General features: G+C 52.5%; 1 protein-coding gene and 1 non-coding gene across 3 annotated transcripts; one reads left to right on the top strand and one right to left on the bottom strand.

Annotated features, from left to right (window-relative positions):
• Positions 1-276: 276 nt before the first annotated feature.
• Positions 277-26,434, bottom strand: ARL8B (ADP ribosylation factor like GTPase 8B). Of its 2 annotated transcripts, XM_040995104.1 has the most exons (7): positions 26,225-26,434; positions 7,935-8,015; positions 5,194-5,267; positions 4,753-4,846; positions 2,427-2,494; positions 2,115-2,185; positions 277-814 (listed from the first exon to the last, which is right to left on the bottom strand). In XM_040995104.1, the coding sequence occupies exons 1-7, from the start codon at positions 26,345-26,347 to the stop codon at positions 765-767; spliced, it is 561 nt and encodes a 186-aa protein (XP_040851038.1). In that variant the 5' UTR covers positions 26,348-26,434; the 3' UTR covers positions 277-764. The 2 variants fall into 2 exon arrangements, with proteins under 2 accessions (XP_040851038.1, XP_040851039.1); XM_040995105.1 differs by lacking the exons at positions 277-814; positions 2,427-2,494 and having other exon boundaries at positions 2,135-2,185.
• Positions 6,249-6,352, top strand: LOC121166191. Its single transcript, XR_005885355.1, has one exon. It is a non-coding gene; the product is annotated as a U6 spliceosomal RNA (small nuclear RNA).

The raw sequence follows: 26,434 nt of genomic DNA, 5'->3' as shown, positions 1-26,434 counted from the left end.
GTCTGACATTCGTAACAGGTTTTATTATATTGGCTGAATGCTCTAGATTCAGGAAAGCTCTTGAGAAAATCTCAAATTCCCAACCCCTTTAAAAAGTGTGTGGAACCAGGGGAAAACAAGGAGTGGAGTGGGCAGACACCGGGCAGCCTGTGCCGCCTGCTGCCGCGCCTCGGCGAAGGCAGAGCTGTGAGCACGCACCCTCGACCGGCGGCCCTGCTGCGCGGGGTGCAGCTCCGGCTCCACGCCATGCGCGCAGTGAGGGAGGCGGGCACTGTTCCCACAGCCCTGGGAGGCAGGCCGCCAGGTTCCCTAAACTCCGGGTAGCTCTGGAGACTGCACGCTGCCTTGAGTCAGGGCCACCACCAGGCTACCAGGTTCCACAGTGAAACACCAGTCCGTAACTGATAAACCAATACAAAATCTGGCCCCCAAGACCAGAGCCAAAATATGCAGTTCACTTGATTTGAGATGGCTGACAGTGTGGCTGTGGTTTTTTCTTTCTTAAAAAAGAACAGAGAAAGGAACTCTACACGTTGTCTTGGGACGTGCAAGAGGCCCGTGTGTGCTGACTTTATCTTGACAACTCTAGCGGGTTCTGGATGAAGGGTTAGGGAGATGCATCTTCAGCAGTGCGCGTGAGGAACAAACTCTGAAAAAGGCAATTTCTCGGGTTCAGGAAGGGCCGTATTCTGGGAAGGACTTCAGAGGAACAGACGGTAATTCTAGGGTGACAGCCAAGAAGGATGAAGACTCCCGGAGACACTTCAGCTTCTCCTCGACTTTGAGTGTTGAATAAGCCACTGAAGTGTGATATCTAGATTCAGGGAGAAAAGGAAACGGTATTATGTGGGTGAAACACACACAGACGACATGGCAATGACGCAGCCGACCCCGGCGAGGCCACTCGGTATGGGCAGCACGGTACTCCTGGCCACACCATGAAGCTGCAAATATATTTCAGTGTGCAGCAAAATGCTTCTTGGATTAACTTAGTATATTCACAGACTTGCCACTAAAGCACATGATATGGGCTGAACAAGGACCACCCAGGACGTCTATCCATTCACGTGACTGGCAGCGCGTTCTCCGCTCCAAACAAATGGGCATGCTCACTGAGGGCTACCCGTTCTCAGTCCGGTCGGTGGGTCAGCTTCCTTGATGGGTAACCTTCATCCACCGAGAGTTCTAGAGTCCCAAGGTCAGTCACCACCACAGCATGCAGCCACTGTGAGGGTCAGCCCCGATACTGACGGAGGTGCCCACCTGCTCTCCCCCGCTGCCCACCTGTGTGTCCAGGGGTTTTCTTTTCCAGGAGATAGGGAAAACGCACAGGTCTACTAAGCAGCACAAAGTCCTACTGACAGTGGCGCAGGCAGGGCAGGTCCTGCACCTGCCACCCCACTGCTGCCACCCAGGCAAGCCCTCTGCCTCCGTGCTGAGTGGCATCCCAGGGCTTCACCACCAGGTGCCAGCACCCCCTCCCTAGGACAGCCAGACCAACTGCAGGTATGGAAATCAGCGCTCTCACAGGTAGGGTGAGGCTCAGCAGGTCTTCCACCCAGCACTGGGTAAAACACCTCCTAATACTACACTGCAGAGCATCTCCCTGAAGTCCTCAGAATGCGACTGGAAAGCGGACTACTTAGCATGAGGTCATCCTGGGGGCTGGGCACTCAGTGGGATCTCGAGACAGTTACTGACACCCCCACACACTGCACAGGCACCCGGCCATTCAGCCAGCCTCCCGAGCCGGGGAAGGGAGGTCCCTGCTGTGTAAGTCGCCAGCTTGGTGGGACTTTCTGATTGCAGTTCTAAGAAATGAACAGGCAGCAAGCAGATTAGCTGGCTTGTACTTCCAGTGAAGTGCCAACACATTGGTCAGGGTTCAGAACACCTGAAGACAATTCATGCAAAAATGGTATTTTTTATTTTAAAGCACAAGCAATAGATGCTTATGCCAACCACTTCACAGCTTTTGCTTATTTGTAGAGGAGCTTCAGGGTGCTGATCTGTGCCACGCTTTCTTCCCTGGACCTACAAGAGTCATTCCCGCAGAGACAGAGCGACAGATGGCAGACGGCAGCAGCACCAGGTCCGGCCAAACCACTTCTTACCTATATTGTCCTTTTCTTTGCAGGAGATTGAATAGCAGCAGATTTCTCTATCCTGAATAGCAGACAGATTCCTGCAAGTAGCAGAATTGACAAAGTTAACTATGTGCTTCAAACAGCTGGGACACCTAACACGGCCACTTCACTGACTTGCTGTCATGGTCTCACTGCGACAAGGACTGGATCCACCTCTCCGGCAGACCAAGTTTATTCACCAGAAACAAGGCTCTGCTCACAGCTAAGCAACGTGCAATGCTCACCCCGCAGGACAGAGGGCCCTCAGCCCCAACAGCACCCCTCATTCTCAACACGTACATTTTCTCGATGAGCTGTTTCTCATCCAAAGCGTTGGGAAGATCTCTCTTGTTTCCAAGTACTAGCACCTTTGAAAAGGAAGACACAGTGAGTGTTCATGCATACAGTGTGGCCGAAGGCACCAGCATCCAGGTGTGCTCTGGCACGTGCCACACTCGGGTGTCTGTTGAAGCATCCCGCCTGGCACCTGCCACACTCAGGCACCTTTTGAATTATCCTGCCTGATGTTCACATAATGCCCTCCAGGTGGACGCCCTCAATGGACAAGGTGACTGACAACTGCTATTTCACATCAGCCAGTTTATGTTCTGCATACTGTTATTTCTTAATAAACTGTTTCCAAAATACAGATAAATTTTAAACAACCAAGGCAGGGCAACCATTTTTCACACATTAGCCACTAGTCACACGAACATACAAGTCCCTCCCTCCTCAAGTCCACCTCCCAGCACCTCACTGATGGGACAGGGTGGTGTGGGCCTCAGGGAGACTGCTCCAGGAGACACGCCTGTGGGCACCAACGCTGACCTGGGCGCATGCAGGCACCACCCCACTCCCTAGCTACAACAGCTTTTCTACTCCACATAACACCATGTGAGTACACTCAGCTTCCCAACAACCCCACAACCACATGCGAATCCTTGACTCTGACCCACCCTGATGCAGTACACACCGTGTGCTCACACTGGCCACCTCATACACTTATAGGAGTCCAGTGCCACCTAAGCACCTGGACTGTCACTTCAACTCCACACAGAACCCAGGGTGCTGGCAAGCAAGAGGCGAACCTCAGCACCCCTGCTCGGCTGCGCTTCCCTACCCAGACTCTGCCGTCCACCTTATGTCCTCTACCCAGCTATTTCTAACTGCTCAGCAGTTATTTGGGATCAGCTGTCCATGCTGTGGCTTGCTGGCTTCTCCTATGCTCCCAGCTTCCTTTTCCAGTAGAGCACACACACTGTACTGGAACGCAGAACAAGCAGCACACGAGAGCAAGGACACAGGGCACACGGAGACACTGCAGGACCAGCATCCAACTCAGCTCCCATCTCAGCTGCTGTGCCCGGGGGCCAGGGGGCACGTGCCTGGTTCTCCCACACCAGCCTGCTTTCTAAGCCTGATTATGTGGAGCCTTCCCAGAGATTCAATGCTGTTTCAGTGAATTCCTCTCTACTGAAACCAGCTTTCAATCCTTTGCAACTGTGACAAGATAGGATAAACTTAAACCCAATGGCCACAGGTCCTTAAGAGGCCCAGCTGTGTGCAGGTGGACCCTGGGAGCCTCAGCAGGCTGTGTGGCACTGAGCAGAGCAGCAGCTGGCTTCTTCAGCACTCAGCCCCTTCTGGCAATCCTGAGCTCCAAGGAGAGCTTGACACTCCCCCGGCTGCTCAAGGCAGGACTAGGGACCACTGTGTACACACACACACACACACCAGCCAGCCAACCAGCCAGCCAGCCAGCCAGCCTGGGAGCTCTGCTCCACAGTCCCTTCTGGATCCTTTCATTTCCCTATCCTGTCTACCATCACATCCTAATTGAAAGTGCTGCACTTTGCCAGGAGAAATAAAGTGGCTTCCTCACCCCACCCTCCTCACTGTCCCTGCACCCCAGCCGTCCTTGAATGGCAAGCAGAGCTCCCGATTAGACCATGTCTCCTCCTACACCAGCCTGACCCTTCAGCCAGCAGGCAGCCACGGAGCCCGCCAGCTCCTCCGGCCAGCAGGCAGCCACGGAGCCCGCCAGCTCCTCCGGCCAACGGGCAGCCACGGGGGTCCGCCAGCCTCTCGGGCCAGTGGGCGGCCATGGGCCTGCCAGCCCCTCCACAGCTCCTGGCTCCAGAACCTAGCCCCTCTTGTGCTGCTTCTGCACAGCTCCTTGCTTGCAGAGTTCACAGCCTTGCACTTGGACTCCTGTGTGATCTCTCTCTCTCCCCACTGGCCCATGCCCCTTTCACTGGAGTATCTGTTCAGTTCCTCACCATGATGCCAGGCTGGGCACCCCGTCTGTAGCACAGTCAAACACTGGTGACTAGTTCACAGACAGTATGGCATGTAGAACATGTCAGTGCAGACCGGCCCTCCTTATCTGCAGAACCACATCTCTAGATTCACCCAAACACCAGGAAGGATCCCAAAGAAATCATATTTTTTTCCCTGAAAGTGTTCAGGCTTTTTCTCGTCCTTGTTTCCGGAGCAGAGATCCCCACCCCTTCCGTACATGCACACTGCACCAGAAGCAGGTGCAGCCACGGTGTCCCAGGCCCGCCCGAGGGCCCCCTGCGCCGACGCCCTGCCCAAGCCTGAGTGACCAATGCGTGATCCTTACTGGGATTCCTTGTAGCTGTGGTTTGTCTAGAAGATTATGGAGCTCATTCCGGGAGGCCTCGATCTTCTCACGGTCTGCAGCGTCTATCATGTAACTGTAACAGACAAGCAGGCGCTCAGCAGGGCGCACAGGCTGGACCGCACACGTCCAGCTGCCTGAAGTGACCTGGCTGGTAAAGCAGCACGGCACTCGTGGACTGAGCTAGACTGCCCCGGGAGGCTGACACGTGTGACACGCGGCCCAGCAGCAGCTCTGTCTGCTAGCTCTCAGCTGCACAGATAAAGCCAGAACTCGTTCAAGGGCTTACTGCATCGTTGCCAGCTCCTGCACCTGCACTGAGAGGTCTGCAGGGAAGAGCTGCATGCCCAAGGGACCAATGGACCAACGCAAGGCCCGCGAGTGACCCCTCTCTAAGCAGACTGCACCAACAAGCCAGCTCACACGATGGCGTTGACTCCTCTGCAGTAGCGTTCCCACATGCTCCGGAACCGGGGCTGCCCTCCGATGTCCCAGATCTGCAAAGCAAGACAAGGACAGCGCTTAAACGGGCATCTGAACACGTCACGGAAGGGACAGGGAAGGCACAGCCAGTTCAGTGGCAAAGCCAGTGCACTTCTCCAACACACACTTAATCATGTGTCATCTGAGAATTTCTGGGGGAGGGTGGTCTCCTAAAACCGAAGTCCTTTCTAGCCCATTTCCTCGAAGTCTAAAGCTGCTGTGCAGTGAAGATTTGGCCCATGAGCAGGACTCTCTCGTTTGTTAACCAATGTTTGTAATACCAAAAGTACTTGTCCTAAAGATTATACCCAGGACACGCCCAGAGCCATAGCCATAGCCTAGCAGCTAAAGTCCTTGCCTTGAACACACCAGGATCCCATATGGCCACCAGGTTGTGTCCTGACAGCCCCGCTGCCCTTCCAGCTCCCTGCCTGTGGCCTGGGAAAGCAGTCGACGGTGGCTCAAGGTCTTGGGCCCTTGCACCTGCAGGGGAGACCTGGAGCTCCTGGCTCCTGGTTTCAGATTGGCTCAGCTCCGGCCATTGCAGCCATTTGGTGAGTGAATCAATGGGAGAGAAGATCTCTCCATTTCTCCTTCTCTTTGTAAATCTGCTTTTCCAATACAAACATAAATAAATGTTATAAAAATTAAAAAGAACACAGTGGTGAGAAAAGACTTGCTTCTTTGAAAAAAAAAAATTACACCTTTAAAACCTATCTACAGGGGCCTGACACACTGGTGTGGCACACTCACCTTCCACCTGCAGTGTCAGCATCCCAAATGGGTGCCATTTGTGTTTTGTGTACTCCATTTTATAGCTCCCTGCTTGTGGCCTGGGAAAGCAATGCAGGATGGCTCGAGGCCTTGAACACCTGCACCCAAGTGAGGGACTCGAAAGAAGCTTCTGGCACACAGCTTCAGACTTGCCCGCTGTAGCCAGAACAGCCATCTGGGGAGTGAACCAGCAAACACAGGACACTTCCGTCTCTAACTCTGTGCTCACTTCAGCAGCACATACACTAAAACTGGAACGATACAGAGATTAGCATGGTCCCTGTGCAACGATGACTCGCAAATTCATGAAGCGTTCCATATTTTAAAATAAATCAATTAATTAAATAAATCTTAATAAATAAATAAATCCCTATTTATAGAAACACAGTGTTCAGATTTGGACACCAAAAAGAACACAGAATCTATAATATTTACTACACACCAATGTCCAATTTTTCTAAATTGTATAAATAAAAGAGCCAACATTCCTACACAGATGTTTTCCCTGCATAACAACTTTACTGCAGGGCTGGTATTGTGGCATAGTGGACAAATCTCATTTTGGGGTGCCAGTTCATGTCCCAGCGGCTCTACTGCCCACAGAGCTTCCTGTGATGTGTCTGGCAAAGCAGCAGAGGACGGCCCACGTGTTGGGGCCTGCGCCTGGGAGTCCCGGGAGACGCTCCTGGCTGTGGCCCGGCCAGCCCTGCCTGTGGCGCCCCGAGGACACGGCTGACGGATGGAACACCTGTCTCTGTCTCCAGCCCTGCCTTCCAAAAACTCCATTTTAATTCAGGAATCTGTTGCTGTATCTACTGTGTGGGTGCCATGTTTGGGCCCTGTGTTCTTCTTGGCTAAATCAAGGGCTGAGTCCAGAGGGTTTCAGAGCAGCCGCGACACCCGAGGCGGGCACGGGGAGTCATGTGCCACACTGGGCATCACTAGAGTGACTGCAACAGGGCCACGGCCAGAGGCATAAATGCTCCCCAATGATTTGATCCAAAAGAATAAGAAATAACTAAGGCAAAAACACTGCCCATAATTAAGGCCAAATTCATCATTTAAAACTGATGTTCAACAACATTATACATTCAGCCTATATTTTAAAAATAAATGAAAAGAAAGAAAGACAGACAGACAGACCTGTCTGCGTATTTCAAAGACAGCATGAACATGAAAGGAGAGTGAGGAAGATCTTCCTTTCCCTGGCTCAACCTCCCAGTGCCCAAAACTGAGCCTGAGGCTCAGCAGCTCAGATAGGCGCTGGCATTTGTACTCAGGCACCCACATGGAGGGCAGCAACCCAAGCATGTGGGCACCACCTACTGTTCCCTGAGCTTACCAGCAGAGGTGGGCCTCAATCCCAGGCATTCAGACACGGGATGGGTGTGTCCCAAGCAAAGGCGTCATCTTTGGGGCCATGCCCTGACATCCCACATGGGCACTGTTCAAGTCCTGGCTGCTCCACTTCCCATCCCTGCTAATGGCCTGGCAAAGCAGCAGAGGATGGCCCAACTTATTTATTTTTATTGGAAAGCCAGATTTACAGAGAATAAGAGACAGAGAGGAAGATCTGTTCGTTGATTCACTCCCTAAGTGGCCACAGCTGCACTGATCCGAAGCCAGGAGTCAGGAGCCTCTTTCGGCTCTCCCACGCAGGTGCACGGTCCCAAGGGTCCCAAGATTTTGGGCCGTCCTCGACTGCTTTCCCAGGCCACAGGCAGGGAGCTGGATGGGAGGGTGGGCAGTCGGGACCAGAACTGGCGTCCATGCGGGATCCTGGCACGTTCAAGGCTAGGACCCTATAGGACACTATTAACGGAAGGCAGATGCTCCAGAAGGAGAGGGAAGGGAAGCACCAGGGCACATGAACCCTCCCATCGGACAGGACACAAGCTCTCGCGTACCTTGATGGTGACGTTGCCCTTGGTGACCTTCCGCATGTTGAAGCCCACTGTGGGGATCATGTCTTCACTGAACTGACCTGACTGAAGCAAACAGAGATGCCAGTTAGAAGGGAATCAACCGCACCGGCTCAGCCTGCCAGCAGCACCAGAGCCCTGGCACTCGTGTTCGTCAGTGCGGCCCTCACGGCCGTCACTTCAAGGAGACAGGATTCTGGCTAAGATCAAGTGTAAAGATACGTTTAAACAGAGTCTTGTTAAGAAAAGTTAAAAAAAAAAAAAATCAAAAGTAAACCAATTTTCTATTTTTCAACATTTCTATTATTTTAACAATAACTCAAAATTTAATGTTGAACAGCTTTTCCACATTTTTCTTTTAACAACCCTTAACAAAATATTGTGTCATAATAGAGGTTTTTTACTTTTTGTCACCAATTTTGGTCCTTTTTTTGGCTTTTCACCTTGATATGATCAGACGAAAATGTACCATTTGGTCATAAGCATGACTTTCTCAGTGTCAAATGCTCACCCACCTGGAACTGACTCTATCCTCTTCCAAGTGGCTAAGCGGTCATCCATATCAAAGTCCACTCTGTCCCCACTGGCCGGCAGTGACCCCCCACAGCTCTGGCCCAGGCCCCAGGCCTCGTGAACCAGGAATGCATGTCCTACAGCCTCTGTGTGAAGTCCCACTGTGCTCAGTACCCGAGCAGACCTTGGAGGGTGCAGGCCTGGTGGGGGCCTGTCCCATGTGTGACCCGACAGCCCCCCGGGATGTCAGTGCCTCCCAGGCTGCCCACGCTCGCCAGCACGGTGCCTGGGTGAGCGTTGGCTCTCTCACTGCTAGCTTCACAGTGAAGTGGCTTACTCGCTGGGTCCACAGCCCAAGGCGAACTTCCCAACAGAGCCTAGCCGTGGGGCGCTGCCTGCTGTGACCTCGGACACACACATCCTTCACTCAAGCGCCCAGTCCGGGCGTGCTCAGTTCTACCTGCACCAAGTAATTCCCTCTAGCTCTGTCTTACCCCAAGTCCACTGGAACCCAAGTTGATTTTTTTTAATGTCAACAAATTCAAATTACCACTTTCACTTAATTATATATAATTCCTAAATGATTCACATATACAATGTATTTGCAAAAATCTACTAAGGATATAAAAAGGAAATACATCAGAATTAGTCACGAGAGAAGTCCAATGGATGGGCAAGGCAAGGAGGAGGCACAAGATACAGCCACGCAGGGAAAATGCAGCTGAGGGTCGGCCTTGGCCAGGGTGCACAGAAGCCTGGACCTCCAGCACTGCTGGCAAGAGGGAAGTGACAAGGGTGCCATGAAAACCAACAGTTCCTCAAGCCCCGAAAGCAAACTGCCGCCCGATCCAGCCATTCCTCTTCCGGACAACAGTCCAACACCAGAGGTACAAGTGCCCACATGCTGCTCAACAAACGACGGTGTGTGCACAAAATGACTCAACTTCTGACACATTTCAAAGACAAACACTAAATGAAATTAGCCAGTCACAACCCCCTGAAACACAAACACTTAACAATTCCCTGCTCTGAAGTTCAATTCATGAAGGCAGAAATTCTGAGGGCACTTCAGAACTCTACAGAACACAGAACCAGAAGTTTAATTTGTGCCAAAAAGTGTGAGATCCACGCATATGTCTCATGACGCACTTTTCCCATGAACAGTCTCCCAAACGGTAGAGCTGGAGGCCGGAAGAAGGGAAATCGGAAAATGAGGGCTTCGTGGGCTTGGGGTTTCTGTCTGGAACTGGAAGATTAAGAAGTTCTAGAGACAGGTGGTGCTGACGGGCAGAAAGAAGATGGATGTACCAAGCCTGACGTTCCACAAGGACCTGAGCTCTTTACCTGGCGCCCTGATATCGGAGATGGGTGTGGAGACGCCCAGCTACCAGCTCAGTGCTGGCTGCAGCCTCCACCGTCCTCACCGGCCCTGGGCAGCCCTTCCTCTGAAGAGGCCAGCATTAGGCAACGTCCCACTGACTGTAAGGTATTAGGAAATCGGTGTTTATACACCACAAAGCAGCTGGTACTAAGCTCCATTCACTGGTGGACCCTCCTTCCAAATGGCTGCCAAGGCCAGAGCTGAACCTGGCAGAAGTCAGAACCCAGGAGCTTCTTCTAGGTCATCCACATGGGAGCAGGGCCAGCCTGCACTCAGGCCAGCCTGCGCTGCTGTCCCAGGCAACTGAGCATGGAGGGACCCTGGCAGTGAGACAGCCAGGCCTGCACAGCAGGAGGCATTAACCCCCTACATCACAATGCCAATAAATACTGATAGTAACCAATATCAACTCATCTAATCCTCACAATAAATTTATAAAATAAACCAGAGAGGAGTGTTTTCAGAGTCAGGGGCTCTCAGCACCAACCTGGCACCTGACACCCACTCCCAGTCATCCCACCTCTTCAGAACGGAGCGCTCCCTCTAGGAGAGCGTGCAGGCAGAGTGCTGCGTTACAACCTTCCAGCTTTTACCCTGGCAGCTTCTGCTGCACTCACCCGCCATGCCCACAGCAGGGGGGGCCGTCCTCCACCCCAAGGCCAAGGCCAAGGCCAAAGCAGACCCCAGCCCCCAGGTTCCCGCGCCAACTCCTACCTACTAGCAGAGAGCTCAGACACAAAGCGAGCCTGCATGCCCAGGCCGGGCGGGCACTGAGCTGGCCAGGGGCTGGATGGCACAGAGGCTGCGGTTGGTGAGAACACAGGAGCCTCCTGCCTTCCAGGGTTACTGGAAACGGGCGACACTTCACAACTGCTCTTTGAAAGGAACATACGGAGGGTGACCTACCGCACGCAAGGAAACCTCCCTCTACAGCAGCTCAAGCCCCACACTCAGCCTGGGAACCGAGCGGGAAAACACCTGCTTGAACGAACTGCTTCGCAGCTTTGTTCTCTAAGCAATGTCTTAACTGCTCTGTAAAGACAACACGAAATCCAGAAGAAGACAGAAAGCTCACAAGCTCTCAGCCCCCGTCTGGCCGTCAGCCCCCGGCTTCCCCAGCACCGCACCAGGCCTACTGACGGAACAGCACACGTAGGCTTCACTACACATTAGCAAAGGGAATGAAAGGCATTCCTTGCAAGAAAGGAACCAGACGCACCAGCCAAGGCGAGGCCTGGGTGGGCAGCAGGGTGCGGTTTTAGAGCACAGCTCCCCTCTGGCCGCAGAAGCTCGACAGCCAGCACCCAAACAGTTAACGTAGGCATGGGCTAAAAATCAGCCCATTCAAAATCAACTAGCAAAAATGAAACAGGAACAAAAAGACAAAAACCAAAAAAATCAGTGATTGTTTGAACTATGGTACCCTTATACTCAACATCAACAACACTGAGATGGTGTAAACACTCACAGATGTTCTTACCAAAAGACTCGACTGTACACATTCACAAGAAATCCTCTTTAAGAGCAGAGAAAGGGCCCAACACCACAGCCTAGCAGCTAAAACCTTGCCTTGCACACCTGGGATACCATATGGGTGCCAGTTTGTGTTCCAGCTGCCCCACTTCCCACCCAGCTCCCTGCCTGTGGCCTGGGAAAGCAGTCGAGTGCAGCCCGAAGCCTTGGAAACCTGCAATCACGTGGGAGACCCCAACAAGCTCCCGGATTCAGATCAGCTCAGCTCTGGACGTTGCAGCCACTTAGGGACTGAACCAACGGAAAGACCTTTCTCTGTCTCTTCCTCTCCGTATATCTGCCTTCCCAATAAAAGTAAATAAAATCTTGCCACTAAGCTACCCACACTGCCAGCGTCCCACATGAGCCCCCGCTGCTCCAGGTAATGGCCTAGGAAGGCGACAGAGGGCCCACAGCCTTGTGCGCCTGCACCCACAGGGAGACCTACGAGAAGCTTCTGGCCTCAAGCCAGTCCAGCCCTGGCCGTCGTGGCCATCTGAGGAGGGAACCAGCAGATCTCTGTATCTCCCTCTTTCTCAATGCCTCTGAATTTCAAGTAAAATAAATTAATCTTAAAAAAAAATAATAACACCAGACAAAAAACAAGTGGAACCAAAATTAACAAATCCACAACTACTCTGAGATGTCAACACTTTTATCACATAATTACAGAATGAGAAAACCAGCAGATGTAGACTCGAACACCACTAACTGCGTCTGACAGTAACAGAGCCCTTCACTTATAAACAGAATGCACATCCAAGTACAGATCAAACACTGACAAAATAAATCACATCACATAGAAACTGTGGCTAGTAGATACAGTCGCCAAGAGTTAAGTCACAGGAAGCTTACTTCCAGGTCTGGCGCAGCAAGTTCACAAGATGCTGGAGACGCAGGCATCCTATGAGGCTGTCAGTGTCCCGGCTGCTCCAACGCACCTGGGACACAGCACACGTGTCCCCAGGGCCTGGCTCATGCACCCTGGAGGGAGACCGGACCCCAGCTCTGGGCTTCCGGCACCAGCAAGGCCACAGCACCAACCTCAGTCAGCAAGTGAACCTGCCTCTCTGCCTCCCTCCCTGTCGAACGGAGCTCTGCCTTTCAAATCAAACAAATTTGAGAGGGAAAAATGTATATTCTAAAAACATTCACAAGAGTAGACTGCTTAGTGTCATGACAGTGTGCAGTGGCGGGATTGGCCTGGGGACTGGCACGTCAGGATCCTATCAAGGGTCTGGTTCAAGCCCAGCACTGCCCCAGGTGCCAGCTCTGGTAACGCACCCTGAAAATGGGGGTGCTGTCTCAAGCACTTGGGCCCTACAATGATCTTTCACAAAACAAGGAGTGGGCAGTTTTAAAATCTTCTTTAAAGAAACTCAAGGCACAGATGGATTCTACCGAACACACAGGAAGAGGAACACAAATCCCACAGACTCTCTTCTCAGGAAAATAAGAGGCGAATCCAGCACTACCTGTTACCACAAATAGACATAGCGTTCACAAAGACACGCAGTGCAACAAACACCAGTCCACAAGTCTGTAAACCAACAGGCACAGATGACCGCAGTTAACACAGCCCTTAACAGGAGGAGGCAGTCACTGTCCAACAGCCCACACTGCCCATTTCTGTCCGGCTGAATGCCGGAGTACCATCCCGCACCAGGAGGCCTCAGGCAGGTGCCACTGCTGCTGGTAGCATGGGCAGAATCCCGCACAAACCACACTGACCTGAGTATGTACAGCGGCCTCCCTGGTTGGCTTGCTCCTTCCCAATGCAACCCCAGCTAAGGTGTAAGCAGTCTGGAAACCTACCCCAACTCCCTCAGAGTTAACGACAAGACTAAGGAGTTGGCATTTAATCCACGAAGGGGTGTGGGGAAACTTAGTTCCTGGTGAACTCACAACAAGGTGCTAACTTGAAAAGCTGGTAAGGTGGGCAACACCAGCTGATGCCATCCTGAATGGGGCAGGCAGCCTGGACAGCAGGCAAGCAGGCAGGGAGCAGGGTGAGCCAGCAGATGCCTGCTTCAGTGCTCCGGGACCGGGCACCCACTGGGCACAGACTGCCACACCTGCACCCCCCAGGCCCGACCCCGGGACTGCGCAGATTCCTGTTCCTTGAAGTTCTCCTGGGCCATGAAGACACCAGCTGATGACGAGCACTTTATACACACTATTCTGGCTCTGCCTCATTCCACCTCCAGGCAAATAAAAATCACCACTTGCTGGAACTGCAACTTCCGGGCTGTTCCAGTCAGCAGAGACAAACATCAGAGGCAACACTGAGAAACTGTCTCCTAGGTGACAGGTAAAGTGAGACTCCCCGTGAAGCTCAGACTCTTGAGTGAAATCTCAGACTAAGAAATGCTCTCAATGAGGTCAGTACGGTGAGTCACTGCCCAGCCCCCAGCTGGCAGCATCAGCCTGGGGGCTCCCGCATCTCGAGCCAGAGGCTGCAGGAGCTCAGTAAGAACCTGGCACAACAGGTCTGCCACACAGCCCCCGGAAACAAGGCAAGAGCCAGGCCGACAGAGCACAAGCAGCTGTGCTCCCCCTGCAGCTCTGCACATCTCTGCCTCCCGAAGGCACAACTGACCCGCTCCATAAGAGGACTGCTCCGTGAAGTGCTCACCAAGTGCCAGGGTACTCATGCCCTGGGAGTCCTGCAGACCAGCGTCTACACAGCAGCAGAGCGTGCCATCAGTGGAGGGGCAGCACAGACGTGCAGGTCTGCCCGGATGGCCACCCGGGCTCTCTGAGGGTCCTGAGGTCACGCCTCTCCACGCGCCTGCTCAGTGTGATGAGCACAGCTGTAGCCAGACTCTGCTTTCACATGACACGCAGGCGGGAAGTACTGAGTCACTGGATGCGGCCCGGGCGTCCCACCGCAGTGATCCTAGACCGCGGCCGACTTCAGCGCTCATCCGGGAGCAACCTAGATCCATCACAGCCACCACCATCAGAGGGGCGCCTGGCAGAAGCCCCACCTTCCCCAGGGATGCGCCATCACCAGCTGTCCACTGCTCTGAGGGAGGAATGGTGACCACAGCACCGCATGACTCACCTCACATAAGGGAACACACACAGCTAAGCACTCAGTGCAAAAAACCAGGCTTAATCGCAAATCTGCACTTCACAACCCTTAAGTTCTCTTCCACTCCAGTCTGATGACTCAGGCACAGTCATTTGTTTACTAGAAAGGATAGTCACTATTGTATACAAGTAAGGAGCCAATATTAGGTTGCTCAACAAAATGAACCCAATGCTCAACTGAGAGACTGCAAATTAAACTGTCAATCATCTACCTTGAACAGCAACAAATCTCAGGCAATCACTGACTCTTCGACCAAGCCAAAACTACCCCTCACAACCTGGCAGCATGGAGGCATACACTCCATAAAGACCAGTGCAGTGTGCAGCGGGTTGCCCCAGCATGCCAGAGCCCCCACGGTGCCTCACGTCCAAAAGGTTTCCTTGCACACAGCCGACAGTATCCTTTCATGGCCCGCCAGCGGCACTTGAGCCCCACCTACCACATCACACAGGAGTACTCACCCCAGGCTCGGTGCCGACTCCTTCTGTGAGAGGCTGCAGAGCCCTGGCACATCCAGACAGCAGGCTCAGGCGTGACTGCACAACACGACGTTCCCCACTGCACTCCCACTGCAGGTCAGCCCAGTGCAATGGGGAAGGAGGATGCGGTCCAGAAATACCATCAGCCCAAGTGAGCACACACTACGAGAACAAAGGCCAATGACATCAGCCTGCACAGATCAGGGGCCACACAAAAGCAAGACAGCCTTGGCCAGGAAGAGGGAACTCCCTCAGACTGCACGCATAGGCGCAGGCAGAACGTCAGCTGGGTACCTCGGGTGTCTCATTCTAAACCATTAGCAGGACCTAACATTTATTTCCAACGCCTACTTCTGCCACCCGCAACACACACACACTCATCTTGCTAATTTCCTCTTATTTATTTACTGGTTTGTATGAAAGAACTCTCAATCAGTGGGTTCACTCCCCAAATGCCCACAGTGGCCAGGCTTCAGCCAAGACCTAAGCCAGGAGCCAGGGCCTCCACCCAGCTGTCTCACACAGGTGGCAGGGACGTGGCCAACTCCTGGGGCAGTCACCTGGCCTCCGCTCTGCCTGCCAAGGTGCTCAGCTGGCAGCTGGAGCCAGAAGCAGAGCCAGGAGCAGCCAGGCACTGCAGCAGCATGCAGAGTCCCCAAGCAGTGTCTTCTTCTTCTTTGATTTTTATTATTGATGATGTCTACACAGTTGATCAGGGTGGGAAGGGTCCAGGGTCAGGGGATAATAGGTGAGATCCTTGTTTACAATCTTCTTCCTGCATGTGGGGGAGGGGAATACAAGAGAAGCCACGCCCAGCCTCCCAACCCCAGGGATGGGGAAGAGCCACCCAATGCACCCCAGGGTTCCCAGGGTGCAGCGTTTTCTGAGGGCTCTGCCCAGGTGCTTTCCAGAGTTCTGAGACACTGCTGCTATCGCGCTCCACAGGTGAGGAAATCCTGTCGCCACCCGCCTGAGTCTCCACTGGTCAGCGATGTGCTGTCAAGCTTCTCTGGGGTACTTGTGCAATTTGTTCTACCCGCATCTTCGCAAACCAGTGGGTGTTGCACCCCAGCCCACCCTGCCCAACACCCGATCGGCCCTCAGGTACCACAGGGGGAGCTGCAGCCCAGCCAGAGTGACCCACAACAATCCCACTGGACCAGTCTCTCAGCTCTGGTTCCTGTGCCTGCCAGCATGTGCAGTGGACAGTCCAGTCTGCCAGGCAGTGTCTTAACCTCTAGGCCAAACACCCATCCCGCATATTTTGCTATTTTTCCCTGGAGAATTTAAGTCCTTCGTCCAAAACCCATAAACATTAAAATTTGTGTTTATAGGAAGAAATATGCCCAGGAATACACAAGCCAGCAGAAAGAACACACCTGGCAAAGAGCCACACCACATATGGATACAAGAGATGATGGCCAACTTCCAAATGGGCATCACACAGCCCCGGGGAGACCCAGTGGCCAGCGGCACTGCAAAGGGTGGGGCCTGGGGCCAGTACTGACGCAGAAACCGCCTAGGAAGAGGTTCGTGTCCCAGATGCTCCACTTCCAACCCTGCCAACGCGCCTGGAATGTAGCCGAGAATGGCCCAACACTCAGGCCCTGCCCACATGGGAAGAACCAGACAAGGTTCCTAGCCCTCAGTTCTTGCCTGGCCCTTTGGGGAGTGAATCATCGGACAGAAGATCTTCCTCTCTGTCTCCTCTCTGTATATCCGCCTTTCCAATAAAAATAAAAAAATAAATCTTAAAAAAAAAAAAAGAAATAAAGAGTTTCTACTCAGTGCCCCCAGAGCATCAGACAGGAGCAAGGATGATTCCGCATTTTCAGGAAGGGACTCTGCACTGACATCCCTACAGAGCAGCCAGTCTTCTTTGGCGCACAGCCCGGTAGTGTCCACCAGTAAGGTCCAAGCACCATCAATGCCTACTGGACTGTGCCAAGCCCCAACAGCCTCCCCAGGGGACGAGGCCCAGGAACCGAATCATCTCCACCCCAGTGCAGGACAGCCAGGAATCTGAATCAATCAAACACCAGTTACAGGCCTACTTGCCACCTAAGACAAATCCCAGGTCAAACCCCCAAAGATCAAATTTCCTTTAAGGTTAAAAAACACAAATTACATATACAAAAATGTTCTTTTCTGTACAAATACACACCTAGCTAGTCACTAGATGAGGACAGAAATATTCTCTTGAAGCCAGGGTAGATGCCCAAGCCTGCTCGGAGCCTGCTTGTGCCAACTGAGTCTGCCAGCAGCCCCCACCCCTGCTCCAGACCAGGCAGGGTCAGTACCTTGTCCGGCAGCTTCCACCTGCGCTTTAGCCACAGATGGGATGGGCTCAGGCTCCATTCCCAAACCCACACGGAGCTAACCAAACACTGGCAGGACAAATCACGTGGCTGCAGGGAGCCCAGGACTGCTTCCCAGCTGCGCACACATGTCACTCGACAGGCGGACGCAGAGCTCTCCGTTGCGTTGCTCTGTAAAGCATGCACCGCCTCCCCTCTGTGACACTGCCCATGCTCGCCCTGCCTGTCCCTCTAACCCACTCTCCATCTGCTAACTGCTCTGTGTGGACAAGACAGCTGCCACAGACTCCAGCCCTCGGAAGGCCTTTCCACGGCTCAGCTCCCCTGTGCTGCACACTGCGCTCACACACTGCGCTCACTCTGCCAGTCTAACAAGGCCACGTCCTCCTCCCCACCACTCCCCAGCTCCTGCTCAGCCACTGCACTGCCTGGAGGCCTGCACACTGACTGATCTAAGCCATCAGGAACCAGTCACAGTTCACTCCTTGAAAAACCTCCAGTGGCAACCCACACCTGCAGTCAAACACTGCCCAGCAAGGCCTTGGAAGAGCCGATCAATCTGCTTTTTCAGGCTCTTTTCTTCTCTCGTACGTAAGCCTCAGTTCACTCGGCCCAGCCCTGGCTGCTGCAGGCTTTTCTGGAGCGGATCCGCACACAGAAGATGCCTCTCTCTCATCTGTCTCCCTTGTTTCTATGTCACTGTCTCTGACTAAACAAACAATCTTTACAAAGATAATCTACTACAGATGGGACTGGAAAATGCAAAGGCTCCTACTAGTGAAACCGTTCGGCTCACTATTTTCACTTTCACAAACCACAAGAAAATCACAAACAGCAAAATTTTAAACAAATATTTCAGTCACTCAAGAGTGGAAAATAACACAGGAGCCTTCATCCAACCAGGGGTAGGACACATTCAGCAGTAGGCTGTATATGGCCTGTGGAATCATCTGGTCTATCCAGCAATGGCAGGAGACACTCAAAATCCACTAATGCTGCAGCAGGCCACTGCTTAGACCGGTCATTCTGTAGGGGCCGTAGATGGTGTCCTAGTATCCACACGGTCTCAGAACAGTTCCCCACGCACAGATGAAAGCCTCTAAAAGCTCCTCGATTCCATGTTTTTAGGACACAGTTAGTCGCTGGCTCTTGGATTAGGGGGTCAAGACCAAGGATTCCATTTCAAAGTGACTGAGCCTGAGGTGTCCATTGGTCAGCCAAGTGGACAAATCAAGTGGACGACACAGATCCCCTGCTGTCTGTACCCCAAGGTCTTCTCAGTGCCACCAAGAACACGAGAACCTGAATTCCTGAGGATAAAAGCAGCTAAAACCTGAAGAAGATACAGCCTAAACAGCACTGATTCCACTTCGGTGTCGCACAGATAAATGACTGTCCTTATTGACTAGGTGATATTTTTTAAGAAACAAATAATTAGAAATTTTATTTCTCAGTCAGCTACTGATCAAACAATGTCCAAATAAGGAAGTCAACAGCTGGTGGGTTGAAAGGCGTAACTGATGGGGGACAACAAGGTATTTCCCTTTTCTGCCTGAGCTCTGGTAAGAACTGCCAGGATACACCATCTATGGGCCAGGCCTGGTGAGCAGTGAGTACACCAGGCCAAGGCAGCGTCAGGTGGGGTGGAGGCCCCCAACACACTGCCTGCGGGGGGACTGTCAACAGGCCACACCTACTTGGAGCTGAAGCCCGTTACACAACCACAGAACACACAGAAAAACCGCCACATGCAATCTAAGCATAGTCTTTCACAGATTATCTCACTTCTAGTAGGCAGGCACCATGCCAAGGGCCACAGAGCCCTTCCTACTGGACCTTTACAGCCCCGCCTCTTCACAAAGCCACTAACTAGCTGCTGCTTTCCTGGTCAACACGGGTATTCTCAACCAGCACCTAAGATGGGAGTCCTCGCGTGTCTGATCCACGCCTAAGAATGTCAACTCCAAGTACAAGAAGGCAGCACTTCCTCTCCAGCAGCAAGACCCAAAGTTAGCGCCATGCGGGTAAGTCACATCAACAGAGCGCTCAGGGCCTGTCCACAGCCTTGCCGGCGGGCAGCAGTGTGACAAGGAAAGAGACAACTATTTCAACTGTGTTCATGACTCCTGCAAGAAAGACTGACTACACCATGACCGCACGTAGTGGAGCGGGCGTCAGTGTTGCGGCAGAGCGGACACCCACACCCTGCTCCCCAGCGCCCAGGGAGCCTCCGCCGGCCCGAGGGAGGCCAGGACACAGGTCTGAGCCCTGGCCTGGCTGCTGCAGCCGGTGCCAGGCGTTCCACCGTCTGCCTCCCACTGCATTACTCCGTTTCAAACAAAGTAAGTAAGCCTTGGACAAAAAGCACGGGGCAGAGAACAACAGATGAACTTCAGGAAGTTCATGGCAGGTGCATATTACTAAACTAGGCATGGATTTCAAATTATTTTCTGTACTAAAATAAAATTCCATCATAACTCCACTTTTCCAGAAATTTTCTGAAATGCTCTCACATATCCGATCTAATTTTAACTCCTAAAAGGCAGGCCCACCAAGAGTCACTTGACCATCTGGGCAACCACAAGCCGATCCCATCAGTCTATCTGCTATCAGATGCAACAAAGAAGTTAACACATATTTATACATTTCCCAAGACTTAACAGAATAAATAGCTTACTTCCAAAACAGAAGCTACTAATTTTTAAAGTACATTTAAGCAAGACTTGAATGTAAAAGATAATAATGACCTCTAGCACCAGTGACAAGCACGGCCACCTGACTGAGCGCTCCGTGCCAGCGCAGGGCAATGGCACCTCCACCTAAGGGACACACAGCACTTAGCACATGACTCAAATTCAAGGCCACGACACTCCAGAACCCCTCTGAATGTTACCTCACACTTCCACATTCAAACACAGGTACGCAGCCATAAAGGTAAAACTGCACCTACTTTTTTTTTTTAATTTTTTAAAAATTTTTATTTGAAAGGCAGAATTACACAAAGAGGCACCCACCCACTGGTTCACTCCTAACTGGCTGCAGCAGCTGAAGCTGAGCGCATCTGAAGGCAGGAGTCATATCCTATCAGCTCTCCCACGTGGCACAGGGGCCCAAGGGCTTGAGCCGTCCTCTGCTGCTTTCCCAGGTCAGGAGCAGGGAGGGAGCTGCATTGGAAGTCAAGCTGCCAAAACTCAAACAGGCACCCATACGAGACGCTGGCACCACAGGGGCAGGCTTAGCCCACTATACCACCCCGCTGGCCGCTAACCTGTCCATTTATCTAAGGTTTATTGAGTTGAAAGGCCGAGTGACACAAGCATGGGGCCAGGGGCTGAGCCACCAGGTGTCCAGCTCTGCCCCACGCTCCATCAACTCTCCAGGTACCTAACTTTCCATCCTCCATACAAACACAAACCCACGTGTTGGTAGGCTCAACATGGAGTCCCCCAGCAACAGGACTCGGGCTCGAGCTGACTGCTGCCAAGCAAACGCGACAGGACGCGTCTCAGTCTCAAGCCACCGGGGCGCTGCGGGTCACCTCTCCACCCAGCTGAGGGAAGGCCAAGTCCTGGAGGCCTGAAACCCACGGCTACTTCACCAGGGTCACGACGTTTAAAAAAGCTACATCTCCTCAGACTGTTTTCAAGTAAATCCTAAAGCTTCGTTGATTTTTCTAATGAAAAAAGTTCATTCTGGATATGAATAAGACTGTCAATGTAGTATATAAAAATGGAAAGACTATGACGACAATAGATCCAAATCTGAGAGATTTCGACTTTGGCTTCACCATGTCTTAGCGAAACCTAACATCTTATGTTATCATTTGATTTGGAATCTTCACCCAACAGGCCAACGCTGTTTTCCTTAATTTTTAACAAATGTGCAAAAGAGACATGAAGCAATTCTTACAGGATTCCCAAGTTACAAAATTTTTAAAAATATTTATATGCTATATCTTCAACCAGTGATTTGCAGGATAAACCTTTTCAGGCTCTTGTTTAGAAAAAATTTTTTTAAGCAACGCTCAATTAAAAACTAAACAAGGAGCATCCCACTCGAGTCCGTGGTTAGGTCGGAACTGCATGCAAACAGGTGGGATCCTGAAACGCGCAGCCCACCAGTCAGTCAGAGCAGCGGCTGTGGTCACGCAATCAGCCACCAGGCTCAGGAAAAACAAAACTGGAAAATGTCTTCGGCGGCCCCAGAAACACCAAGAATATCTTAAACTGCAGTGACCAGAAACAGAGCAGTATCTCACAGCACAAGCTAAAAACAACTTCGACTGCCTCAACAACACTCAGGGTTACCCCAAGTTCAGCGCTGTGTGCAACATCTGCCCAGATGCTCTCACGGGGCACATGCTTTCTGGAAAGCAACCTGGCCTTGTGACTTGCATCACGTTCAAGTCTTGTGCCGCAGTAAAGCCAACCCCCCCCCACCCGCAGGACACATCCTCAGGAAATGCAGCTGCGTCTTGGAAACCACTCCAGTCTCCAATGAGGGAACTGCCAAGTACATTACGGCACGGCCACAGAGCACACCCCAAGAGGATAAAACGACTTAGAAAAATGCACAAGGCAGGTCTAGCGCAATGGTTCTGTGGCTAAATCCTTGCCTTGCATGCATCAAGATCCCACGTGGGTGCCAGTTCATGTCCCAGTGGCCCTGCTTCCCATCCAGCTCCCTGCCAGTGGCCTGCAAAAGTAGTCGAGGACGGCCCAAAGCCTTGGGACTCTGCACCCATGCAGGAGACCCAGAAGAAGCCCCTGGCTCTTGGCTTTGGTTAGGCTCAGCTATAGCCATTGTGGCCACTTCGGGAGTAAATCAATCAATGGAAGATCTTCCTCTGTCTCTCCTCCTCTGTATATCTGACTTTCCAACAAAAATAAATAAATCCTAAAAATGAATAAATAAATAGAAAGAAGTAGCACTGAGCAATTCCATGGTACACAAAGTACATTTGGATGTCTGCTCAACGAGTATCCATTTAGTGTCTGAAAAATGTTAACCCTCCATTAAGTGGTGAAATATCCTCTAAGACAGTCATTTAAAATGCATTATCACACACTAGCATCTTCATAATGAGAACACTCGGCTGTAAGATTCTTGGTCCACATGAAAAACATGCTGGAAAGGGGAGGGGTGGAACCTCAGGGTTCCTTGGCAGGGCACCACCCAGCCACACCCGGACACAGCCGGACATCAGCACCAGGCAGCCATGGCTTCAGCACTCCAGCGTTAGCCATGCTAAACATCAACTTGACACATACCATTTTCTCTAAAATCTGTTTTCAGGCGCCAGAACTGTGGTGTACCACACAAGCTTCCGCCTGGAGGCCAGGAGGGCATCAACCTGAAGTCCAGCTGTCCCACTTGCCAGCAGACACTGGCCTGAGTGCTTGGGCCCTGCACCCCACGGGCGGCCTGGAGAAGGCTCCTGCCTTCAGACTGGTTCCTGCAACCACTTAAAGAATGAACCAGCAGACAACTCCCCACCATTCCCTTTTTTACCAGTTCTTGCCCAAACCTGATTTAGAAATAAGCCATATAATTGGGCCAGGCAAGGTAGCCTAGTGGCTAAATCCTTGCATTGCATACACCAGGATCCCATTTGGGAACCAGTTCATGTCCCATCTGCTCCACTTCCCACCCAGCTCCCTGCTTGTGGCCTGGAGCTGTAGAAGACAGCCCAGAGCCTTGAGACCCTGCACACATGTGGGAGACCCGAAGAAGCCCTTAGCCTCAGATCAGCTCAGCTCTGGCTCTTGCGGTCACTTGGAGAGTGAACCCGCAGTTGGAAGATCTTTCTCTGTGTCTCTCCTCTCTGAAAATCTGCCTCTCCAATAAAAATAAACAAATAAATCTGAGAAATAAGCCATATAATGAAGAACTTTATTCTGAGTTTTAAAATATATTAACAAAGACTGAGCAACAACTAAGCCTGTTAGCCAGACTTAATATCCAAATACAATATTCCACTGTGAGTTTCTGTCCCTGACTTCATGTCTGTATATAATAATAAGTACATGCACACATGATTTTTTTTGTTGTTGGTCAAAGTTTCATTTGTAACAGTTAAGAACTGGAAGCTGTCCACATGCCCACCAGCAGGAGAATGGACGAAATCAACTCAAAACAGCACTCGGTGACAGAATAAAACAATTCCAGACATGGAATGAGTCTGAGAACTACGGAGTGGGACAGCCTGACAAGGACGCGCACGAACTAGGCCCACACACAATGGCTCTCAAATGTAAACCAGCACCTAACGCGACCTGGACTTACAACGTCATCCACACAAATTCAGAAAGAAAACTTACTACAAAAAAAGACTTTCAAGGATTAAGATCTCCCAATTCACAGCAGGATGACTGGCGTGTGTTTGACCTACAGAAATGGGAGGTGGGCATCTGGCACAGGTGCTGATGCCAGGAGAAGGTGGGCATCTGGCATGGGCACCGACACCACACCACACCCCACGTCTCGCCCAGGGGACAGCTCCAGCCACAGAACCCCTGCCCCCGCCCCGCACAGAGCACGTTCTCAGCCCTGCCTTCGAGCAGGCACAGCCCTGGCTCTCACGGGCATCCAGGGAGTGAGCCAGTGGACGCAAGCTGCCCCTCTAGCTTTCTCAAGTAAAATGAAAATAAATCAATCAACAAGTAACTTCAGCAGTGACTTAGCAAGACTTAAATAACAATGAAAAACAAAAGTGGGGGAAAGTCTGCATGGGCTTCCACGGAGACCCGAGATTTCCCACCTACATCGCGGAGGCGTGGCGTGGGATGAGACAAATGATGCCTACGTGGTCTTTATCCACTTATAATGAGCATCAAACTTACCTTACAACATTTGCCAAATGTTATTAAGTATTTCGTAGCAGCCATATCATAACCTATCCTAGAAGCCCAGTTAAAAATAGGCATTGCTCAACGCACGCTGCACATGATACATGACTCCTTACACAATCACCTCTGGGAGCTGCCACGCACACCGACCAGGCACTGAGGGCTGGGTGCTCTCTGCTGGCATGCCCAGACGAGCGGCCGCTCCATCCATCACCTCCACCCAGGACACCAGCTACAGTGGGGCGTGGCAGCAGAATGACGCCAAGACCCAGCGCCCGGTATCTGAGCTTCCTCCGCTTTCAGACAGACACGCAGCTCACCGTAACTAGCAAGGCAGACACAGCGATGCTGCAAACAAACAAAGCACTGGCTTCTCAGAGGGCTTTCACCTGGCAAGTCCCTCGGCAGAGTGAACACGCAGCTAGCTTTCTGAGACTGTGCCTGAGTCTACAAACACTTCAGACACTCCTGCCATTGTGCTGCTTTTCTTTCTTTATAAGGCAAGGCTGAAATCACCATTTTGGATACATTACTTCTATGAAAAAAATCTAAAATCACCCATAAACTTCCCTTTTCCTCAAGTTCAAAAGGCTCTGTAAGAATCCTAGAAGACACACACACACAGAATCCTAGAACACTGGGCAGCATGGGGCCAGCAGTTAGGGCACCGGCACCCCACAGCCAAGTGCCCGGGGCCGAGCCTGGCTCCAGCTGCTTCTCACAGACAGCCCCGAGAGGCGGCCGGGATGCCCCTCCACATGGGCGACCGCTCTCCGCGTGGGCCACCGCTCTCCGCGTGGGCCACAGCTGTCCACGTGGGATACATGGACTGTATCCCACTGTCCATGTTGGACACAGCCCTCCACACTGGACACAAGGACTGTTCCCAGCCTCCCCTAGAACCAGCCACTGGGGAATCAACAAAGGGATGGGAGTGTGCTCTCCTTTTCTCTCTGCCTCATTCTCTTGCTCTCACTCTAAATAAAGTTTAACAAAAGAAAAAAATCAGATGGAGGCCCGGACGGTGGCCTAGTGGCTAAAGTCCTCGCCTTGCACACGCCGGGATCCCATATGGGCGCCGGTTTTAATCCAGGCTGCCCTGCCTCCCATCCAGCTCCCTGCTTGTGGCCTGGGAAAGCAGTGGAGGGTGGCCCAAAGCCTTGGGACCCTGCACCCATGTGGGAGACCTGGAAGAGGCTCCTCACTTCAGATCGACTCAGCTCCTGCCGTTGTGGCCACGTGGAGAGTGAATCAAAGGACGGAAGATCTTCCTGTCTCTCCTTCTCTGTGTATATCTGACTTTCCAATAACAAAATAAATCTTTTAAAAAACTAAAGAAATTAGATCAAGTTAAGAGTTAAATTTTTTCCTTTCAGAATCTTAAAGGCCATAATAAAGTACGTTTTTGTTTCCTTAAAACTAGTATTTTTACTTGGAAACCCATAATTTATGTATTTTCACGGACATTGAATGGTGTTCTATCTATAGTATACAGAATTACTACACCAAGCTACTTAACACATGTGTCAGCCACATTGGAGGGAAGGGATCGTCACGCTGCAAACAAAAGAGAACCCGTGTCTAATGGTAAGGACTGAGCAGCTAGCTCGCTCTGAGAGGCCAAAACGAGGAGAACTGGATCGGGTGAGGGGACAGCGGAGACCCCGACCTGCAGCAGACGCAGGGCCTGGCAAGGCGGGTCTCCCACCCCGGGAAGCCGGCCTGGCCGCCCCCCCCCACGCACAGGCACGCCCCTCGGGAGGCCCCTTCCTCCGCCGAGTCACAAGCCGCGTCTGAATCACCAAACCAGTCGGACGGCCGGCTTGCCCTCACGGGGCGAGCGGGGAGGGGAGCCCGGGCCAGCAGGCCGTCCGCCCACCTGCCAACCACTGCCCGACCGACCACCCGCCGCCCGCCCCGACCACCTGCCGCCCACTGCCCGACCGACCATCCGCCGCCCGCCCCGACCACCTGCCGCCCACTGCCCGACCGACCATCCGCCGCCTGCCCGGCCCCCTGCCGCCCACTGCAGGACCGACCATCCGCCGCCCGCCCCGACCACCCGCCGCCCGTCCCGACCGACCATCCGCCGCCCACTCCCCGCCCGCCCCACGGCCGGCCGCTCACCGCGATGACATTGACGAAGGTGGTCTTGCCCGAGTACTGAAGCCCCACCAGCGTCAGCTCCATCTCCTCCTTCCAGAAGAGCGAGCGGAACCAGTCCAGCAGGCGGGAGATGAGCGCCAGCATGGCGGCGGCTTCCACACGGGCGGGCCTCGGCCCGGACCCCAACGGCTGCTCGGGGCCCGGCGACGCGGGCGGACACGGCGGACGCGG

The sequence above is a fragment of the Ochotona curzoniae genome, unplaced genomic scaffold (genome assembly GCF_017591425.1).
Source record: "Ochotona curzoniae isolate NIBS_2020 unplaced genomic scaffold, NIBS_Ocur_1.0 contig_908, whole genome shotgun sequence".
Taxonomy (NCBI): Eukaryota; Metazoa; Chordata; class Mammalia; order Lagomorpha; family Ochotonidae; genus Ochotona; species Ochotona curzoniae.
This window is presented reverse-complemented; position numbering and strand designations above follow the sequence as displayed.